Here is a 21,248-nt window from a genome sequence, read left to right as displayed (position 1 = left end):
GATGGTTTTCGGTCTCACATTTAGGTCTTTCATCCATTTTGAGTTTATTTTTGTGTGTGGTGTAAGATTGTGACCTACTTTCACTCTTCTGCATGTAATCATCCAGTTTTCCCAACACCATTTGTTGAAGAGACTGTCTTTTTTCCATTGGATATTCTTTTTTCCTATGTCAAAAATTAGTTAACCATATAGTTGTGAGTCCATTTCTGGGTTTTCTATTCTGTTCCACTGATCTGTGTGTCTGTTTTTCCACTAGTACCATACTGTCTTGAGGACTACTGCTTTGTAATATAGTTTGAAGTCCAGAATTGTGATGCCTCCAGTTTTGCTTTTTTTTTTTCAAGTTGCTTTGACTATTCAGGATCTTTTGTGGTTCCATACACATTTTAGGATTGTTTATTCTATCTGTGTGAAAAATGCTGGTACTATTTTGATAGGGATTGCATTAAATGTGTAGATTGTTTTGGGCAGTATGGACATTTTAGTAATATTTGTTCTTCCAATCCATGAGCATGGAAAGTTTTTTTCCATTTCTTTGTGTCCTCTTCAATTTCTTTCATAACTGTTCTACAGTTTTCAGCGTATAGAACTTTTACTGTTTTGGTTAGGCTTATTCATAGGTATCTTAAGGTTTTGGGGACAATTGTAAATGAGGTCAAGTCCTCAATTTCTCTTTCTGCTGTCTCATTATTGGTGTATAGAAATGCAACAGATTTCTGTACATTGATTTTATATCTTGTGACTTTGCGGAATTTGTGAATCATCAATTCTAGTAATTTTTTGGTAGTGTTTTGGATTTTCTACATAGACTACCATGTTATCTGCAGATAGTGAAATTTTAACTTCTTCTTTCCCGATATGGATGCTTTTTATTTCTTTTTGTTGTCTGATTGCTGAAGCCAGGACTTCCAGTACTGTGTTAAATAATAATGGTGAGAGAGAACGTCCCTGTCTTGTTCTTGATTGTTGAGGAAGAGCTCTCCGTTTTTCCCTATTGAGGATGGTATTAGCTGTGGGTCTTTCATATATGCCCCTTTATAAAGTTGAGTTATGTTCCCTCTGTCCCTACTTTGTTGAGTGTTTTTATCAAGAATGGATTCTTTTTTTTTTTAAAAGATTTTATTTATTTATTTGACAGAGAGAAATCACAAGTAGACGGAGAGGCAGGCAGAGAGAGAGAGGAAGGGAAGCAGGCTCCCTGCTGAGCAGAGAGCCCGACGCGGGACTCGATCCCAGGACCCCGAGATCATGACCTGAGCAGAAGGCAGCGGCTTAACCCACTGAGCCACCCAGGCGCCCCTCAAGAATGGATTCTATATTTCATCAAATGCTTTTCCTGCATCTATTGAGAGGATCATATGTTCTTATCCTTTCTTTTATTTATATGGTATATCATGTTGAGTCATTTGTAAATATTGAACCACCGCTGTAGCCCAGGAATAAATCCCACTTAATCATGGTGAATAATTCTTTAAATGTACTGTTGGATTTGATTTGTTTCCATTTCTATTTTTTGGGATAGTTTGAGAAGAGTAGGTATTAACTCTTCTTTAAATGCCTGGTAGAATTCCTCTGGGAATTTTGTTCAAATTTTCTATTTCTTCCTCCTTCAGTTTAGATAGTTTGTATGTTTCTAGGAATTTGTTCATTTCTTCCAGATTGCCCAGTTTATTGGCAAATAATTTTTCATAATATACTCTTATTATAATTGTTCATATTTCTGTGGTCTTAGTTGTGATCTCTCCTCTTCCATTCGTGAATTTATTTATTTGGGTCCTTCTTCTTTTCTTTTAGATAAATCTGGTTGGAGGTTATCAATTTTATTAATTCTTTCTGAGAAGCAGCTCTTAGTTTTATTGTTCTATTCTACTGTTTTTTGCTTGTTTGTTTTGTTATCATTTAGTTTTCCTCTATTACTTCCCTTTCCTCTGCTGGCTATAGGCTTTATTTGCTTTTCTTTTACTAGCTCCTTTAGGTGTAAATTTAGGTTGTATATTTGAGACTTCTTGCTTTTTGAGGTAGGTAGGTATACTTCCTTTATTGCTTATACTTCCCTCTTAGGACTGCCTTTGCTGCATTGCAGAGGCTTTCTACCGTTACGTTTTCATTTTCATTTGCTTCCATGTATTTCTTTATTTCTTTAATTTCCTGGTTAACCCGTTCATTCTTTAGTAGAATGTTCTTTAACCTCCATGTATTTGTGGGTTCCCAATTTTTTTTCTTTTGGTTGACTTCAAGTTTCATAGTGTGTGGTGTGAAAATATGCTTGGTATGATCTCAGTCTTTTTGTAGTTGTTGAGGCCTGATTTGTGAACCAGTATGCGATCTATTCTGGAGAATGTTCTATGTGCCCTCAGAAAGAAGTGTATTCTGTTGCTTTAGGATAAAATATTCTAAATGTGGTGGCGCCTGGGTGGCTCAGTCCATAAGTGTCTGCCTTTGGCTGGGGTCATGATTCCAGGGTCCTGGGATTGAGCCCCACATTGGGCTCCCTGCTCAGTGAGAAGCCTACATCTCCCTCTCCCACTCCCCCTGCTTGTGTTCCCTCTTTTGCTGCATCTCTCTGTCATCTAAGTAAATAAAGTCTTTTAAAAAAAATGTTCTAAATCGTCTGTTAAGTCCATCTAGTCCAGTTGGTCATTCGAAACCATTGTTTCCTTGTTAGTGTTTTGCTTACATGATCTGTCCATTGCTGTAATTGGGGTATTAAATCCCCTACTATTATTATATTATTACCAATGAGTTTCCTTATATTTGTTACTAATTTATATATTTGAGTGCTCTTAAGCTGGGGCATAAATATTTACAATTGTTAGATCTTCTTGTTGGATAGAACACTTTAGTAGAATACAGTGCCCTTCTTTATCTCTCATTACAGTCTTCGGTTTAGAATCTAGTTTGTCTGACATAAGTATGCCTTGTCCTGCTCTGTTTTCACATCCTCTCACTTTCAATCTGCAGGTGTCTTTAGATCTAAAATGAGTCTCTCATAGGCAGCATCTAAATGGGTCTTGATTTTGTGTGTATGTGTTTTTTAATCCATTCTAATACCCTATGTCTTTTGGCTGGAGTATTTAGTCCATTTACATTTTCAGTGATATTTGATAGATATGAATTTAGTACCATTTTATTACCCATAAATTCATTGCTCTGGAGATTCTCTCTGTTCCTTTCTAGTCCTTGTTGCTTTTGGTCTCTCTTTCCCACTCAAAGTCCCCTTTAATATATCTTACTAGACTGGTTTAGTGGTCACAAGCTCCTTTAGTTTTTGTGTGTCTGGGAAATTCTTCATCTCTCCATTTAGGGACCAAGCATGGTGTGGACCCGTGCTGATGCTCTGGTCTTGCCCCATTGTGGTTTGTCTCAGAATAGCAGTCTCAGGACTGCACAAGGGCTTGCAGTTCATGGGAAAGCACAGCAAAAAGCTAGCTTCCAGGTTAACTGCCCTCAAGTACCTCTTCTTGTATGCTAATGAATGGGGCAGTTTAGTGGAGTCCTCCCACGCTTTTGTTCTCTGGGAGGCTGCAACACCTCTCCCAAATGGGCTCCAAGAAGGAAAACTGTCTCTCCCTGCATGACCCAGGGTTATTCTCAGAGGATGCTTCCGCTCCCCAACCTCTGTCCTCCATCTCCTTTACAGGAGCACCACTGGGCCCACCAGGCTTTACCCTGGTGATGATGCAGACTTCTAAAACTTCAGACGTTCAGCTCCGCTTCTTGTAAAAACTTGCTATAATCAGCCCCTCTCATTTTCCCAGTCAATGGTTTTGGGGAAGTGCTTTTCTTATGCAATCCTGCACAGGCTGTGCCTGTTCACTCCTGCTCGCGCAGCGTGTCTCTCTCTCTCCTCTCTGTGATCAGGGCTCCCTCCTCTCTATAGTACCCACCATTCTTTTCTCCCCCAAATCCCATCACTGCGCCTTCTGCCTTCCATGATGTGGCCTCTTTTCTCCCTCTAGTTTTGCAGGTAGTTCTCTCAGTCCTCAGATTGATTTCCTGGGTGTTCGGAATGATTTGATAATTATCTCACTGTGTTCCAGGGAAGAGGCAAGCATAGGGTCCTTCTACTCCTCCATCATCTTAACTCCTCCTTCTGTATTTGTATTTATACTTCTTGGGCTTCAACGAGCTTCTTGAATCTGTAAATGTATGTGTTTCATGAAATTTTGGAGGCTTTTACACATGATTTTTTTCAAATATTTTTTTCTTATCTCATTCTTTGTCTCCTTCAGGCACTCCAATTGCATAGATGTTAGAAATATGCATTTAATTATATGTATGTTAGATTTTTAATCCCACAGATAATTGCAGCTGTATTCACTTTTTTTAATTCAATAGTTTTTCTCTGTTCTTTACATTGGATAATTTCCGACTGATCTAGCTTAAAATTCACTGGTCCTTTTGTCATCTTCAGTCTACTGCTAGGCCTTCCAATAAATTTCTCACATTTTATTTTTAAATTTTCAGATTTCTATTTATAATTTATGCTTTTCCTATTTGCTCATTCAAAATGAGAATTATTTTTTCTTACATTCTTGCACACATTTTCATAGCTGCTTTAAGATTCTGCTAATTTAAACATTTTGATTATTTTAGATTCAGTTTCCACATTACCTTGTCTCTTGTGTAAGAGTCATTTTTCCCTGTTTCTTAGTATATATAATAATTTTATATCCTATCAAGGACATCAAGAGTAATACACTGCACGGATTCTGTTGTTTTCTTTCAAATAATATTGATTTTTAAAAATATGTCATCAAGAGTTAAGCTGCCTCGACTTAGAGTTTATATTTTTCCTCTGTAGGAAATTGCTGGGCATTTGTTGAACCTTGGCTACATTCCTAAGAATCTGCCCCATGTATGTGTAGTTTAAAAGCCAGCCATTTAGACAGAGTTAATACCTAGAATAGTGGTCTTCCTTTTTCAGAGTCTCTCCTTTTCGGGGATTTCCCCCAAACCTCCATTTCCAGTAGCTGTGGTTGCTCTAAACTCTGCCCTCTGGTCCTCCAAGAAGTAAAGCAAAATTTTAACAATTAGTTGCCCCAAGTGGCCCTGACTGGGGTCTGCCCTTATACTAGAAGCCATAAAAATGGGAGGTTAGCCACTGCCATTCTTTTTTCAAGGGTTGACCACCATCCTCACCCTGCTGCCCCAGTTCTATCTATTTTTGGTTACTGTTCAGAGTCTTTAGATAGTTGTTTGAAATTTTTTAGGCTTACATTTGTTATCTGCAAGATGATTTATCTTGCAGAAGCTCCTAGTAGTTGTGCTGTATTTTATTATGTGCAGGATCAGGTGAACAATCTCCATATAGTCAGTTAGTTTGAGAAGAACTGCCTTCCTTATGAGACTTCATGAGCTCCTGTAACTAAGATCCCTAGAACATCCTGTTCCTACCATTGCTCAAACCTGATTACTAGCAAACCCTTGAATCCTCTGAGCCATATAATAGCTTATTAGTAGAGTAATTTTAGTTATTAACTTATTTATTTATTTGAAAGAGGGAGAGAGCACAAGCAGGGGGAGCAGAAAAGGGAGAGGAAGAAGCAGACTCCTTGCTGTGCAGAGAGCCAGATATGGGGCCCAATCCCAGCACCCTGGGATCTTGACCTGGGCTGAAGGCAGCTGCTTAAAAGACTGAGCCACTCAAGTGACCCGATTCATTTTTTTTTTTTTAAAGATTTTATTTATTTATTTTACAGAGAGAGAGATCACAAGTAGGCAGAGAGGCAGGCAGAAAGAGAGGGGTAAGCAGGCAGAACTCTGAGATCATGACCTGAGCCAAAGGCAGAGGCTTAACCCACTGAGCCACCCAGGTGCCCTTCATTTTTTTTTTTTTTTTAAATGTTGGCCATAGATCAATCAGTTGTATGCAAGAACCATAATTGATACAGTATTATCCAAATTTTCTACAATAAACATGCTTTCTTATCCTAATACAAGAAAGCAACAACTGGGGCGCCTGGGCAGCACAGTGGGTTAAAGCCTCTGCCTTCAGTTCAGGTCATGATCCCGGGGTCCTGGGATCAAGCCCTGAATTGGGCTCTCTGCTCAGCAGGGAGCCTGCTTCCCTTCTCTCTCTGCCTGCCTCTCTGCCTACTTCTGTCTCTGCCTGTTAAATAAATAAATAAAATCTTAAAAAAAAAAAAAAAGAAAGAAAGAAAGCAACAACTGTCATTTACAAATTAAGAGATCATCTATAACGTGGATACACAGGAGGAAAGTTGGCATCAGCTATAATTCATTGTCATGTGCTGAAGTCATATGATATAAAAAAATGAATACAGTAGATTGCATAAGTATTCAGCATTTACTAGAAGTTAAAATTATTGTTGCAAAATGATAGCATAGCATGTCCAAACCAAAGGAGTCTTTAAGAGCATCTTATTCAATTCTCCACTACATTTTGTAGACGAGGCACTTGAGGATCATTAGACTAGAAGTATTTTGACAAAGGCTACAGAGTCAGAAAATGAGAGAGAGGAGGAGTCGACATAAAGAATTCTTAGATCATCAGTCTACCCTTTAACTTCTTTGTTTGGGGTTAGAACTGGTTAGGTGACTAGGACGTTTTTCTCTCTTTAATATACCTCTAGTTCTAAAGACAAGAATGGTCCTGGTTTTATTCCAATTGTTCTCTAATAAAAACTGCAGTTATCAAACACTTTTTAGAGCATCAGGACCCATTATTCAAAAGAAATGTAACACAGTGGGGCGCCTGTGTGGCGTTAAAGGTTCTGCCTTCCCCTGGGGTCATGATCCCAGGGTCCTGGGATTGAGCCCCGGATCGGGCTTTCTGCTAGGCAGGGAGCCTGCTTCCTCCTCTCTCTCTGCCTGCTTCTCTGCCTACTTGTGATCTCTGTCAAATAAATAAATAAAACCTTAAAAAAAAAAAAAGAAATGTAACAGAAAACAACAGATCTAGTCTAGAGAAAGAAACACTGGGATCTTGAGCCCTACACACTCAGGTCCTCCTTGTATCCCAAGTGAATACATTTAATGTGAATTTAGGGTTTTTTCTATTGGTCACTACTCTTTTTAATTTACAAATTATCCGTGTTGCTGGTTTATAATTAGTTTATTCATAAATCTTTATTACTTCTGATTATCTTCCTCAGTATATTTAGTCCCCAGCAATTCTGAATCTGTGCTATAGTAAGCAGCTACAGCACGCAAAGAGCTCTGGGGAGCATCTGGTAGCAGTAACAACAAGGACTGAGAAAACTTATGGGAGGTTTGGGATGCCTGGGTGGCTCAGGCAGTTAAGCATCTGCCTTCGACTTAGGTCATGATCCCAGGGTCCTCAGACTGAGTCCTGCATCAGGCTCCTTGCTCAGAGGGGAGCCTGCTTCTCCCTCTGCCTGCTGTTCCCCCTGCTTGTGCTCTCTGTCAAATAAATAAAATCTTTATTTAAAAAATAGACTTATGGATAGAGGAGAATGGCACAAAACTATTAGCTATAAACTATTAACTATTAAACTATTTACATAGGCTTCATACTCAGCTTTTTGATCATCTAGCCCCATTCTCTCCTACAACCATTTCCCCCTTAATAAACTAGGTTTTCCAATTAAAGTCCTCACATGTTAACTTTACAAGCTACCAGGTGTCTTTATTAATTTATTTCATTCTGAGTCATCTCATTTCTTATTTTCTTCATTCTCTTTCCTCTTACCAACTTTTCTTTCTTCTTTGATTCTTCCCTTGATATAATAGTTCTATCTTCTTTGGCCTAAACCTCTCTTCAGCTACAACTAAATTTTCTGCAGTATCTTTCAAACCACATGCTACACAAGTCAAGACTAGACCTATATTACCCTGAGCTACAGCAGGATAATATTTCCTGAGTTTTCTCCTATTTCTTAGCTCCCATTTCCATGGATTGAGTTTATTTTCTATCCTCAAAGGTAGGGACATTTAAAACTTTTTAAAATTAAACGTGGTTTTCTTTTCTTTTTTAAAAAAAATATTTTATTTATTTATTTGACAGAGATCACAAGTAGGCAGAGAGGCAGGCAGAGGGGGGGGGGGGGAGAGGCTGTCTGCTGAGCAGAGAGACCCATTCAGGGCTCAATCCCATGACCCTGAGATCATGACCTGAGCTGAAGGCAGAGGCTTAACCCACTGAGCCACCCAAGTGCACCATAAACATGGTTTTCTTTTAAATGTGGTTTTCTGGGATGCCCCAAACCTCCCACTAATTCACAAGAGATGTTGCTTTATCTCGCTCTAGTTCTGTAGTTTTCAACATGGCTTTCTTTTAGGTATGTCAGCTATTCAGTTGCCTCTTTATTTTTTTTTTTAAAAAGATTTTATTTGACACAGAGAGAGATCACAAGTAGGCGGGGGTTGGGGAGTGAGAAGCAGGCTCCCTGCTAAGCAGAGAGCCAAATGCAGGGCTCTATTCCAGGACCCTAAGCTGAAGGCAGAGGCTTAACCCACTGAGCCATGCATGCACCCCCCCTCCCACCCCAGTTGCCTCTTTAAACTTATTTAATATGATGTGTTCACGCAGTACATATCAGTCTAGTTATTCCAATATGCAGATCACTGTACTTAGTGCTGGGCGGTTTAAGGCAAGAGAAAGTAATACTTAAGAACCTTTCCAAAAAAAAAAAAAAAAAAAAAAAAAAAAAAAAAAAAAAAAAAAAAAAAAAAAAAAAAACCTTTTATTTGCTTTATTGTCAAAAAGATTTATTTGTCAGAGAGAAAGCAAGAGTGCACTAGCAGGAGGAGCGGCAGGCAGAGGGAGAGGGAGAAGCAGTTTCCCTGCTGATCAAGGAGCAGCCCTGGGGCTTGATCCCAAGGTCCTGGGATTATGACCTGAGCCAAAGGGTGCTAAACCCACTGAGCCACCCAGATACCCCTCCATATATTGTCATATCAAATTCTCTATAAGATAAATAACTACATCCACAGGTAGAGTGGTGAACACTTTAAATAACCATCCCATTTAATCCTTACAAAATTTTATAGTATTATCAATTCTGCTGGCTCAGAAAAATAAGTAATTTGCTCAAGGCCACAAAGTGAGCTGAAATTTGAACTCGCTGGTCCCCATCACTCAAAGAAATAAAGTCTTTAATGGACATTGGCCCAGCTTCTCTTCCCAGCTCTGGTCTTTCAAGTAAGCTTGTTGTAATTTAACTCAAATATCTTCTTTATCATTTATTCTGTCCTACATCTCTTCTTCTGACATCTGTTTTAGGCTAAATTGTGTTCTCCTGAAATACATATGTTCAAGTCCTAACCTTAGCACCACGTATCAAGACCCTATTTGGAGGGTTGTTTTAAATGTAATTAGTTAAGATGAGGTCATACTAGAGTAGGGTGGGCCCTTAATACAAGGTAACTAGTATCCTTGGGGTGCCTGGGTTATTCACTCTGTTAAGCATCTGCCTTCTGCTCTGGTCATGATTTAAGATCCCGTCAGTGGCCTCCCTGCTCAGCCAAGAGTCTGCTTCTCCCTCTTCCTCTTCTCTCTCATCCTGCTTGTGCTCTTTCACACTTTCAGATAAAGAAACAAAATCTTAAAAAAAAAAAAAAAGAATAACTAGTATCCCTATAAAAAAGGAAAAAAAGGAGAACACCATGTGAAGATGGAATTATGCTTCCACAGCCAAGGAACACCAAGATTTCTGGCAAAGCTCCAGAATTTAGGAGCAAAGAATGAGCAGATTCACCCTCACAGCCTTAAAAGGAACCAACCCTGCAGACTCCATGATTTCAGACTACTTGCCTTCAGCACTGAGTCAATAACTTTGTTGTTTAAGTCACCCAGGTTTTTTTTTTTTTTTTTAAAGATTTTTATTTATTTATTTGACAGACAGAGATCTACAAGTAGGCAGAGAGGCAGGGAGAGAGAGAGGAGGAAGCAGGCTCCCCGCTGAGCAGAAAGCCCGATGCGGGGCTCTATCCCAGAACCCTGGGATCACGACCTGAGCCGAAGGCAGAGGCTTTAACCCACTGAGCCACCCAGGTGCCCCAAGTCACCCAGGTTTTGATACTTTGTTATGGAAGCTGTAGCAAACTAATAAGGTATCTACTTAGATAAGGAATGTAAATTTCTACTATTCTCTTTTTCTGCCTAAAACTGCAATATTTTCGGGGCGCCTGGGTGGCTCAGTGGGTTAAAGCCTCTGCCTTCGGCTCAGGTCATGATCTCAGGGTCCTAAGATCGAGCCCCACATCTGGCTCTCTGCTCAGCAGGGAGTCTGCTTCCCCCCCTCCTCTCTCTCTGCCTGCCTCTCTGCCTACTTGTGATCTCTATCTGTCAAATAAATAAATAAAATCTTTAAAAAAAAATAAAAAATAAAAAAAAATAAAACTGCAATATTTTCTTTCTCCATCTACCCAGCTTTTTAGCACAATGAAGTTTAATCAGTTGCATTGTTCCCAACATCAGATGTGAAGAGTTATTGAATTCTATGATCATCCACATTTGGGCAATCATTCAAATGGATGAGGGGTTGGAAGCATAAGCTTTGAAGTCCACTGGGCTCAAATACTGCAAATACTGGGCTCAAATATTGCAGTTTTAGGCTCTGCATTTACTAGCTGTGTGATCTTGAGCAACTCTCTAAGCTTATTCCTTTACTTTGTTAAATGAGGCTAATACCACCACTACCATGTAAGGTCTCAAGGACAATCAAGGAAGAAAACATAATAATTTAGCACGTTAGTTGGTACATAGGAAGTGCTAAACAAAATTACTTACTGTTATTTATTGTTCCTCAAACAAACTTTAGAATTTACCTTTCGTGGGTATTTTAGATGCACATTTGTGTGCTTTCTATAAGTATTATAACCTACTGGTATAAGAATGACTCTGGCATTTAGTCTCTAAGTAATATTATCTTCAACCTTTGGCAATATCTAAAATTGAGAGGAAGTAACCTTAAGCAAGTGAACTAAGTACATTTATATTAAGAATCCTTGAATCGCCACTGTGTCCCTTAAGTTCACTCCTAGGATTAGAAACAGCTATGTATTAGAACTTCAAAAAATATATATAGGTTTGGTTCTAAGGAAAGAGGTTTACAACTAGTAGAAAAGGTATTTATAAGGTGAAATATTAAGGCATAGGCCCATGATATTTGAATCTACATAACAGACTACCAGCTGCTAGAAGAGAGAAATCAACAAAAGCAAAAAGGTACTTAATTGCTTTCACTCTGTATAAATACATTGTTTGGAAATTATTATTTTCCCCTATTACATTTCTTGAGTTTTTACCAAATTCTCTGCCTTCTCTCTAATATTTGTTTTGGAGGGTGGAGGGAGAAATCTAATATGAAATCCAATGCTTAGCACCTTAACTTTTATCAACTTTTATCAAGGTAACTAGAAATTGCTGAAACCTCCACATTCTCTTTCGAAAATACAAGTGTGCTATGATAACTTCCAAAAAAGCCAAGGAGGCATCTGGGCCTTTGCCCTTACTCTCTACTCCTCTTAGAACACCCTCTCCTTTTCTCTTATGCTCCCGGTTTAGAACCCTTTCATTTGTTGTTGTTGTTTTCCCATTTCAAATGTTGCCACAAATCCATCTTTATCTTTCCACACCATCTCCACTCTCTAACCCCCATGCACTTTGTACCTTCTCTGTGGCGTTTAAGTATGTTAATCTTGGGTTTAAATCTTAATCCTACCACAACCGTGAGAGCGGTAGTAATAAATTTCATTTTTATAAGGTCCGGAACTTTTTTTTTTTTTTAACGCCAATGTTTAATAGGTAATTAAATCAACAAATAAGTGAGCAGCCTTTTAGGATGAGTCATGAATAGAATGAAAAAGCTCCACATTTTAAAAATGAAAATCTGTAAGCATTCAAAGTGGTAAAAACGAACTATATACATTTATTAAAATTCCAATATATCTCTCTTGTTCTGGTTAATTCCGTCCCGCACTCATGTTACTCATTTTTGTTTTCTCCACAGCACTCACTGTATCCACGGTCCATGTCACTGTATCCCCGGTACCGGCACTTAACAAACGCCTAATTGCTGACTGGCCTGGAGACTTGACAGGAGAGGAAGTTCTAAAAAAAGAAGAAGAAAGAAAAAGAGACCGTACTGAGAATGAGAATGCGCGGCCGTATTTCAGATATTTGCGTTTTGAAACGGGGGTAGGAGAATGGCCAATAAATGCAAAATGCAAAACGCTGCTTCTGGCCATAGAGTTCAAGGGTCCTCGGATTCCATTTCTAACTCCGCCAGCCCCGCACGGCAAAATTAAGGCCAGGTTTCTCAAAGACCACGTTCTCATCACTATTACTCCGGAGTCTGGCACACCGTAGGCGTTTCCAAGGCACCTACTGAATCCCGATTTGCGCGGGATTACGAGTTTAGGGAACAATCTAGACTTAGAAAAAGAAAAAAAAAAAAAAACTCATTAGAACCAACTACATTTAGAAGCCGTAACCAACCACCTCAGGTGGCACTCTACCAACATATCGCCGGTAACGTGGAATTTTACCATGTGCTTAGTGTTGAAAACGTGCTGGCTTTCGTTTCACAACAAATGGGGATCACCCACAAAACCCATTCGCAGACATTTGGAATGGCTGAGAAGAGACGGGACAGTGTGCCTCGCAGGAAGGCCCAGTTGGTGGGGGTCGACAAGAAGCTACAATGGAGTGTGACAAAGGTTCAAACGGACTCAGCGAGGAAGGCAAGGGTCGAGAGACCTAACGAGACAGCACAGAGGCGCGCTTGGCCCCTCTTGCGCTCCGTAGAACGAGCTCTCTGGGCCTGCGTAGACCACGCCTCCGGCGGGAAAGGACGCTGTGAGGCTGTCCGCGTTGGTGCCTGTTGCGTGTGTCAGTGACCGGCCGCGCAGAGCCAGAAGACTAGGAATACCCTCGTCTCTGAACCACCTCAATCCGGAAACAGAAATTCTCGAGGCCCGGCACCACCAGAGCCACCTCTTTCATGAACGGGAATGCACATGCGCATAGGGGGTCCTGGGAAGCCCTTAAATACCGTCATGCGGACGCGTACGACCTCTTTCCCTGCCGCCGCCGAGTTGCGCGGAGGCGGAGACGAGGGGTGAGTTGAGCGAGGTTGGGGTGGTGGCTGTGGTGCATTTACTGCTTTTGGCCCGGAATTGGGCCTTGGCCGAGCTATTTATATTTAGTTACCTGGCTTTCTCTTTTTCTTTTTCTTTTTTTTTTGTTTTGTTTTTGTATTGTAGTGCAGTCAAGATTCGGCTACACTCGTAATCCACCGCCATGGCCGAGGAAGGGTGAGCCCAGCCTCGGGGTTTGGTACCGGCAGGGAACGGGCGGTGAGCGGGGGATGTGGGGTCCGAGTAGGCCGCGGCGCCTTAAGGGCGTGTGATTATTCAGTTCAGGGTTTTAGGCGTTCGGGGAGTTTACTAATGGTTTGGAGTTTATTTGCTGCATTTCAGCATTGCTGCTGGAGGTGTAATGGACGTTAATACTGCTTTACAAGAGGTGCTGAAGACCGCCCTCATCCACGATGGCCTAGCACGTGGAATTCGCGAAGCTGCCAAAGCCTTAGACAAGTACGTGTATCAGTCTCAGTACGGTGGGTTGTTGGAACCGGAACAAAACTGCAGCCGAGGGAAGAAAGCGTGAAGTTCATGGTGTTAGCGCAAGAGTTCTGAATGGCATCCGTCCTGCAGGAAACCTAGGAAAAGGTATCAGAACTCAGATCTCTATAGCCTGCCAAGCTTGTGAGTTTCTGTTTGGAATGAGAATGAGTAATTGTATAACTAGAGGAAGACTACAGTGTTTGAATGATGACTTAAATTGTCGGATACCCCTTCACTCTTCTTATGAGTGAAACAGAACAGTCTGACAAACCTGTAGGTTGTGGAGTTAATTTCGCTTAAAAGGACTGATCAGGAATCCTCATTTGGCAGTTAGCGAAAATGGAACTACCAAGTTAAATTAGGGAATTTCAGGCTAATGTTGCAGAAGCATCTGGACTTAAATTTGAGAAAGTCATAGCTGTAGAAATAAAAAAATACGGAGATTTTGTAACTCTGTTTCCTCTTGGGCTGGTTCTTCTAGTGGCAAAGCAGCTGCAGGTATTAACTGTTTGAGCTGAATTTTAATTCGCTTTTAAGAATTTCTTGGGCAGTAAACAAGTTCATTCAGCTCACTTTGGTGGAGGTTGATCACTTGAGTTCACTGGAAATAGCACTTGCTGGAACCCTTTCTGGTCCTGGTGTGAGCCCTCCGCACTACTTGTACAACGGCAGTGAGGCCTATACTAGTTTTCTGGGCCGGTAACAGGTAACAATTCTAATAGCAGTGGTTTGTGTTTCACCACAGTAGTTTGTGAACGTGTCAGTGGCTTGCACGAAAGGATGGTCGTGCTTTGGTCACAAATTGGTGAACTAATTTCTTCATAAAACTAGTATTTGGGGGGGTTCCTGGAGGCTTGATTTTTGTCAGTGACTGGAACTGTGCTATTTAACAGGTTTTTTGAACTGCAGTAGTTGTACAGTGGGTGTTGCTTGTGTTTGGCCAGTGTAATGATTGCAGAGGTAACTCTTGTAAAGTTCTGTTTCAGACCCGGGTTTTAGCTTAAACCAGGTTTGCCTTTCAGGCGCCAAGCCCATCTTTGTGTGCTTGCATCCAACTGTGATGAACCTATGTATGTCAAGTTGGTGGAGGCCCTTTGTGCTGAACACCAAATCAACCTAATCAAGGTAAGTTACTTATTTATCTGAATTTACAGATGCTTTAGCCTAATGAAAATTGAGCCAGTTAGGGTTATAGCTGTATTAATGCTGTTTTATCCAGTTAGTAAATTTTGTAAAGAAAGTGTCCTTGCGTTCTGGTGGTGTGAAAAACATCACATAGGCTTGATACCTTGGACTGTGTAAAGCTAGTTACGGAGATGTTCTGTTCCTGCAGAATTAACTGGTAATTTTGGTGTTGGTATAGAAGTGAGGTAGAGTGCTTTTAGGTGATCTGATGCTGTACATGATGACAACTGGCTCCCTCTACTGAATTGCCATGAGGAAACTGCCATGTCACCCTATCTGACTACAGCTTCCTTTTGGGCTGATTTATTGTCAGTAGCATTATTGTCTGCTAATACGGTGGTTTTTTTTTTTTTTTTAATTTCTCTAAACAGGTTGATGACAACAAGAAACTAGGAGAGTGGGTAGGCCTCTGTAAAATTGACAGAGAGGGAAAACCCCGTAAAGTGGTTGGTTGCAGTTGTGTGGTGGTTAAGGTAAGTCATTATTTATCTCTGGGGTGAAGGTTGTGCTGGGAAGCTGCATAATTCAGTGTAGAATTTTAATTGTGAGGAATGTCAAAAAAAAGTGTAATTTTTGAACACTTAAAAGATGTCCTTTTCTGCCTTTGAGAAAAGGAAAAGAGGCTGTAATTAAGCCAGCCAATTAATCTGCTTACCTGAATGTGTTTCTGCAGAAATTTTAGAAAATGCTGGCAATAGTAATGCCATGTTACGAGCCTTAAAGACATTGAAGTCTTTAAGGTCCCTGAAAATGGCTATAAGAAATTGCAATGATGGAAACATTTTCAGAAATAATTTTGTAAAGCTTCGCCAAAACCAGTACTAACAACTTGGTAAGAGTTTTCTAAATGTTAAAGATTTTTTTTTAAATTCTTTTAGGACTATGGTAAAGAGTCTCAGGCGAAGGATGTCATCGAGGAATACTTCAAGTGCAAGAAATGAACAAATAAACTTAGCTCTTGTTCCACACCTGGTTTGTTTTTTTATTGGGGGGCACTAGAATAAGGTCTCTTAGCAAGAGAAAGGATAATCCTTGTATAATTAGCAAAATAACTAGAAACATGCTGTTTGTTTCCTCCTGGTTTCTAAATGAAAGCGTACTCTAACCAGTCAGTAAACTGTTAAAAACTGAGAACAGGATGACCTAAGTAGCAAAAGCCTTAAAGTGAATGTGACATCCAGGGGTTAAGTGTGCTGTTTGTAACAACATCAAGACCGCCTCGGACCTAGAGAAATGGGCCAAGGCTAGTCAAGTGTGGGTGTTACTTTGCAGTCTGGCAACTTGACAGCAGATTGAAGAAGTCAAACAAGTTGATAGAAAATACTAGGTAGGCAGGATTGGATTTAGGCTGTGGGACGCAAAGCACGGGATGTCCAGAAAATGCTTAATGGACATGTCCTTTGGAAGAGACAGGGTGTTCATGGTGTGGGTTATAACCCTTGGTACTGTCTTAGGCGCAGAAGCAGGATATGCTTCTCTATGCTGAAGTCTCAATCTCCAGAGAGTCAGTGATGACCCATGTATTTCAGGCCTGGACCAAGTTGGTACAGCATGAAATTAGTGAGCCAGGTAGGATTAATGGAAATGTTATAATCAAAGTCCTTGATAAGTTGCTGCTAAAGGTTACTTAGAATTTCTCTACTCTAGTTTTTTGGTACTGATGCATAGTTATGTGGGTACATGAAGCAAAATGGAGCCAGATCGGTTTTGAATGCTTGCTTGTACAATGGTGAGTATTTTTCTGCATTTTGGGAGTTTATAGGTTTTAAGTCTTCAATAAAATTCACCTCTAGGTAATGTAGCAACCTCTAGGATCACTAAAGGCTGCTTGTTCTCTGCATGGTATCTGCTGTGGTGGAGTGAATGGCTTCAAGAGTCCTAGAGCTACCGTAGTCCTAAAGCCTTAAGGATAGTTTCCTTAGATAGGGTACCTTGGGGTTCATCTGTCACCATTAAATGTCAACCCAAGCTGTCTGCTATTTCTAAGGAAGGAGTCTTCTCTTTGTTTTGAATTCTGGTGCATATGAATATCTATGAGGCAAATAGTTGTGAGTCATTCACTCTTAACCTGGCACTGTTTGAGCTGTTGGAGTAGCAAAACCCTTCTTCCAACTTTTTCTTGGGATTTGATGGTGTTTGGGAATTCTGTAGCTCATGCTAGGGAGGATAGCTGAGTATAGCGCTTGGCATTTCCATTTTGGGAAAACTGGCTGAACTGTATCTTCACTGACCTAAGACAGCATTAGGTGTTTTTGGTATTTGCATATCCACTGATCCCTCAGGTCAGATCTCTAAGGAATACTGTGCCCTTTACTAGATGTCTACTACTTTGTTGTGGCTGTTCGTAATACTCAAGATGGTGATTTCCATCTTCTCAACTGCTTTCTCTAAAATGTCAGTCTGGTCCCTGAGACTTTATGGTCAAACTCAATAGCTTCACAGCTTTTTCATCTTCACCTCCTGGATTTTCAAGAGTTTCGTCCATACTTGAGCACTTTGCCACACTTCACTTCTTATGCCCCTTTCTCCCTTAACACTAGCACCAGAGTTCTGTGGCCCTGTTCACTTCCGTCTAGCCTTCCTGGGGCTGTTCTGTAACTTCTCCAGATTTCCTTTTTCTCTAAATCGGAGTTGTTTTAGTTTTGGCCAGCTCTAGGCAAAGGGTGTGCCCTAGGGGGCACTCCATGAACACCCACTTGTACCTCAACTTTAGTGTGCCTCAAGTTTTGTATATCTCCCAGTGAGCTTGAAGATTCTCAAAATGTTTTCAGTTAGAGGAAAGTGGTTACTGAATAGTGTATCAGGCTTTGCACCGAGTGTTTACATCTACTTCAGTTTTCAAGGTAGAGGCATCAGGAGTCCTCTGCTCCCGCCCCCACCTTGTTTAAGCCATCACAGACTTCACGGACTGTAGTAGCTGCTCAGTGAGCTAAAGCTGTGAGTCAGTACTCCCTTGAATTTAACATCTGCTATCAGAGTTGTTACACTGAGCTCTTTCTGCCTGAAATGTAGGTTTCCCCACTGGGCTTTCTTTTTTTTTTTTTTTTTTTTAAAGATTTTATTTATTTATTTGAAAGACAGAGATCACAAGTAGGCAGAGAGACAGGCAGAGGGAGAGGAAGGGAAGCAGGCTCCCTGCTGAGCAGAGAGCCCGATGCGGGACTCGATCCCAGGACCCTGGGATCATGACCCGAGCCGAAGGCAGAGGCCTTAACCCACTGAGCCACCCAGGCGCCCCCCCACTGGGCTTTCTAATCAACCTTCAAAACCCAGTTCAAATGTAACAGCAGTCTTAGGTTTGGATTTGGCTGTATAGCTTATATGGAATTCACAAGGGAGCTCATCCATGCTAAAGGGCCCAGGCCAAAGCAGGTGTCATCTGAGCCAAGCACTTCGTACTGTTTTCTTGTTCCTGTGGTCAGTGAGACTTGGGTGTTCCTGTTCATTTCAGCTGTAAGAAACCTCCACTCCAAGGAAATCAATTTTCCTTGTCCTTAACTCCTGTTTTTGCTTTTTAAAATTTTTTGCTTGGTCCTGATACTACAATTTCTGATAGATGTAGTTTTGGTAAGCCACTTTAAATGCTTTTTTAAAAAACCCCAGGACATCCATAGTGGATTTACTACAGGGTTGTATTAAGTTGGTGTCTTAAAAACAGGTATTTGTTCATTTTCAACTGGATTATAGAAGCAACAGAATCATTGTGTAGGCAGTTTGAGATTGTTCAAATAAGCTTTTAATGTCTCCATGTACTCCTGAGGCCCACAGAGAAGGTGAGGATGGATAGTCAAAAGCGACAGAAATAAGATCACAGTTTTCATCACTCCAGGTGGGTGATGGGACAGGCTGAGAGGGTAAGACTGTCTCCCAGTCCACAAAAGCTCCATGCACAAGCCAGAATATTGAGGCAGTAAATTTCAGCAAGATCAGTGGAGGCATCCTGGCCTGGCTAAGGAGGTGTTGAAGATGGAGGCCACCAGGCTCTCAGAGAACCTACTGGGTGAAGTGTGAGTGCTGGGGCAAGGTGCTGGGGGCAAAGGGGTCCTGGAAGTCAAAGTTGGAAATTAATCTTTCAGAGAGTGGTCAGGCATTTGGGACTTAGGCTACATGTTAATGCATCAAGAGTGTTCAGAAGGATTCAGACTGATGCTCACTCCCCAGAGGAGAAAAGTTTTGGTGTCCTTAAAAAAAAAAAAAAAGGACCTGGCTTATGCTTCAAATAGCACAAGCACACCTAAATTCAAACTCTTATTACCAGTAAGGTATTTCAGTCAACAAACCCTGTTCTACCTAGCCACAGTTTACTGATTGAAGTTACATTACAATCGGTTTTGCTTGGAAAGTCTTAGAAATGAGGAGGAAGGGGATCCTGCGGATTCTTTACACAAAAGGGGCAATTTTCTCAGCTTTTTCCTGGTTTGCATGAAGCATCTTTTAAGAGAATTCTGCTTCTGTTCTTTGACTCCATAGTCCCCATCAGCACTGCATTCCTAAATTGATTTCCACAACAAATTGGCTTTAGACAGGGCAAGTGCCGGACAGGAGAGCGAGAAGTACTTTTACAGGTAGAAACTCAAATCTCTTTCAAATCTCTGAACTAAACTGGGTTGTGAAGTATGCCTCCACTTGTGGAGGCACTGGTGATGATCCCGTGGCCCTGCCAAGGAAAATTCCCTGTTTTTGATGATAAAGGAGAAAAATTACAGCATCAATTAAGAATGCCCTTGGTGAAGAGTACACATTTATGGCCCAATTGCAAAGGAAAGCATGATTATAGCTGTTAACATATTTATCACAGGGCAATTAGAACATACTTTTTGGAGGGTTAAAGTAGGAGAATTAGTAAAATGTACGATTACAGAATAGGATATTATGGTGCCTAAAAAACAGTATGAAGGACATCTGTTCATACACTTTTATTTTTTTAAAAGATTTTATTTATTTGACAGCGAACTCACAAGTAGGCAGAGAGAGAGAAGAGGAAGCAGGCTCACTGCGGAGCAGACAGCCCGATGTGGGGCTCGATCCCAGGACCCTAAAATCCTGACAGCCAAAGGCAGAGGCCTAACCCACTGAGCCACCCAGGTGCCCCTGTTCATACACTTTTTTTTTTTTTTAAAGATTTCATTTATTTATTTGTCAGAGAGGAGCGAGAGTGAGCACAGGCAGACAGTGGCAGACAGAGGCAGAGGGAGAAGCAGGCTCCCCGCCAAGCAAGGAGCCTGATGCGGGACTCGATCCCAGGACGCCGGGATCATGACCTGAGCCGAAGGCAGCCGCCTAACCAACTGAGCCACCCAGGCGTCCCTGTTCATACACTTTTTAAAATTTATTTATTTATTTTATTTTTTATTTTTTTTTTTTTAAAGATTTTATTTATTTATTTGTCAGAGAGAGAGAGAGTGAAAGCGAGCACAGGCAGACAGTGGAAGGCAGAGGCAGAGGGAGAAGCAGGCTCCCTGCGGAGCAAGGAGCCCGATGTGGGACTCGATCCCAGGACGCTGGGATCATGACCTGAGCCGAAGGCAGCTGCTTAACCAACTGAGCCACCCAGGCGTCCCTGTTCATACACTTTTAAAGCAATATTCAAAATGTACAATAGGACCACATTTTGAACAAAACAATATAAGGACATACATCAAGGTTTCAGTGGTTTTGAAAAGGTGGGTATTTTGGTTTACATGTTGCTTATTTTTTCTTCAATATGTATTGCTTTTGTAGTAAAAAAAATTAAAAAAACGAGAATGGTATAGGGCTCTCTCGGGGTTAATATGAAGTGCCAGTAATACAAAAAAATTTTAAAAATGTGAACAAGTGCATTTATTTACTCATCTAGTAGAATAGCAGTTGGGTGGAAGGCTGGTTTACGAAGACTGAAGTCAGGCTTAACCAGCAGAGGGCAGTAAGAAGCTGGAACCTGGTGGGGAACTTCCCCAAAAACAAGCCAGAAAAGCCCTAACTACAGTTCTGCCTCCCACAGCACGTACACTAAATTGGAACAATGCAGAGAAGATTAGATTATGCCTCTGCACAAGGAGGACATGCAGATTCGTGAAGCAGCACTAACTGTAGCAGGTCCCCTCGTAGGGAAAGCTTCTCCTCCCATGCTGAAGTAAGATTGTTGGGCTTCGGTTTACTACTTCTAGTTACATTTTCTTTTTGCCCTAATGCCAAATCCAGGATCCAAAGCTGGTGAGGTCATGTCATGTGCTGGGAGGCTGTCAGTAGAGGCGACTGTGGTTATTTTATATACAACTAAGAAATTGAAACTCTGCAACACATTCCTAGAGAAAAGGGTTTAGGTCCGTTTGGTATGCTTCTGTAGGACTCCTTTTCTTCCACTACACTGAGATTTCTGTAGATTTCTATCTGAAGGCCAGAAGGTTTCAGAGCAGGCGATTTTGGAATGGGCACAATCCGGAGTGTGTTAAGGTAACAGATGTATTTTGGAGATTACAATCCACACTGTTCTCTCCGTGGAAGCATTGACTTTGTTCCATGCACTG

General features: G+C 41.0%; 2 protein-coding genes and 4 non-coding genes across 7 annotated transcripts in view; 5 read left to right on the top strand and 1 right to left on the bottom strand.

Annotated features, from left to right (window-relative positions):
* The window catches only part of SLC18B1 (solute carrier family 18 member B1), a 43,278-nt gene extending 30,541 nt beyond the window's left edge, over window positions 1-12,737 (bottom strand). The window contains exons 1-2 of one of the 2 annotated variants that reach the window (XM_045066343.1): window positions 12,294-12,737; window positions 11,947-12,040 (exon numbers count right to left, since the gene is read on the bottom strand). In XM_045066343.1, the coding sequence (XP_044922278.1) occupies window positions 11,947-11,962 (16 nt within the window). In that variant the 5' untranslated portion in view covers window positions 11,963-12,040; window positions 12,294-12,737. The remainder of the gene's footprint in view (window positions 1-11,946; window positions 12,041-12,293) is intronic. The other variant, XM_045066342.1, reaches the window with a different exon arrangement.
* A 205-nt stretch (window positions 12,738-12,942) lies between these two features.
* LOC101674270 (40S ribosomal protein S12) lies at window positions 12,943-15,710 on the top strand. Its single transcript, XM_004740224.3, has 6 exons — window positions 12,943-13,049; window positions 13,195-13,245; window positions 13,411-13,527; window positions 14,580-14,682; window positions 15,114-15,215; window positions 15,621-15,710. Exons 2-6 carry the CDS (start codon window positions 13,232-13,234, stop codon window positions 15,681-15,683), a joined length of 399 nt encoding a protein of 132 aa, XP_004740281.1. The 5' UTR covers window positions 12,943-13,049; window positions 13,195-13,231; the 3' UTR covers window positions 15,684-15,710.
* LOC123387887 lies at window positions 13,756-13,828 on the top strand. Its single transcript, XR_006602382.1, has one exon. It is a non-coding gene; the product is annotated as a small nucleolar RNA SNORD101 (small nucleolar RNA).
* Window positions 14,953-15,029, top strand: LOC123387890. Its single transcript, XR_006602385.1, has one exon. It is a non-coding gene; the product is annotated as a small nucleolar RNA SNORD100 (small nucleolar RNA).
* Window positions 15,374-15,504, top strand: LOC123387888. The gene has a single exon (XR_006602383.1). It is a non-coding gene; the product is annotated as a small nucleolar RNA SNORA33 (small nucleolar RNA).
* A 4,997-nt stretch (window positions 15,711-20,707) lies between the features above and the next one.
* Window positions 20,708-20,813, top strand: LOC123387884. Its single transcript, XR_006602380.1, has one exon. It is a non-coding gene; the product is annotated as a U6 spliceosomal RNA (small nuclear RNA).
* Window positions 20,814-21,248: the final 435 nt, after the last annotated feature.

Source organism: Mustela putorius, unplaced genomic scaffold (genome assembly GCF_011764305.1).
Source record: "Mustela putorius furo isolate JIRA1106 unplaced genomic scaffold, ASM1176430v1.1 tig00003863_pilon_pilon_pilon, whole genome shotgun sequence".
Classification (NCBI taxonomy): Eukaryota; Metazoa; Chordata; class Mammalia; order Carnivora; family Mustelidae; genus Mustela; species Mustela putorius.
Note: the sequence above shows the minus strand (reverse complement) of the source record. Positions and strands in the feature narration are given on the sequence as shown.

Bases quoted from the DNA above. Each gene is read 5' to 3' on its own strand.
- LOC101674270 (XM_004740224.3), top strand. The intron at 13,528-14,579 runs GTACGTGTATCA...TTTGCCTTTCAG, and splicing joins GCTGCCAAAGCCTTAGACAA to GCGCCAAGCCCATCTTTGTG. The intron at 15,216-15,620 runs GTAAGTCATTAT...AAATTCTTTTAG, and splicing joins GCAGTTGTGTGGTGGTTAAG to GACTATGGTAAAGAGTCTCA.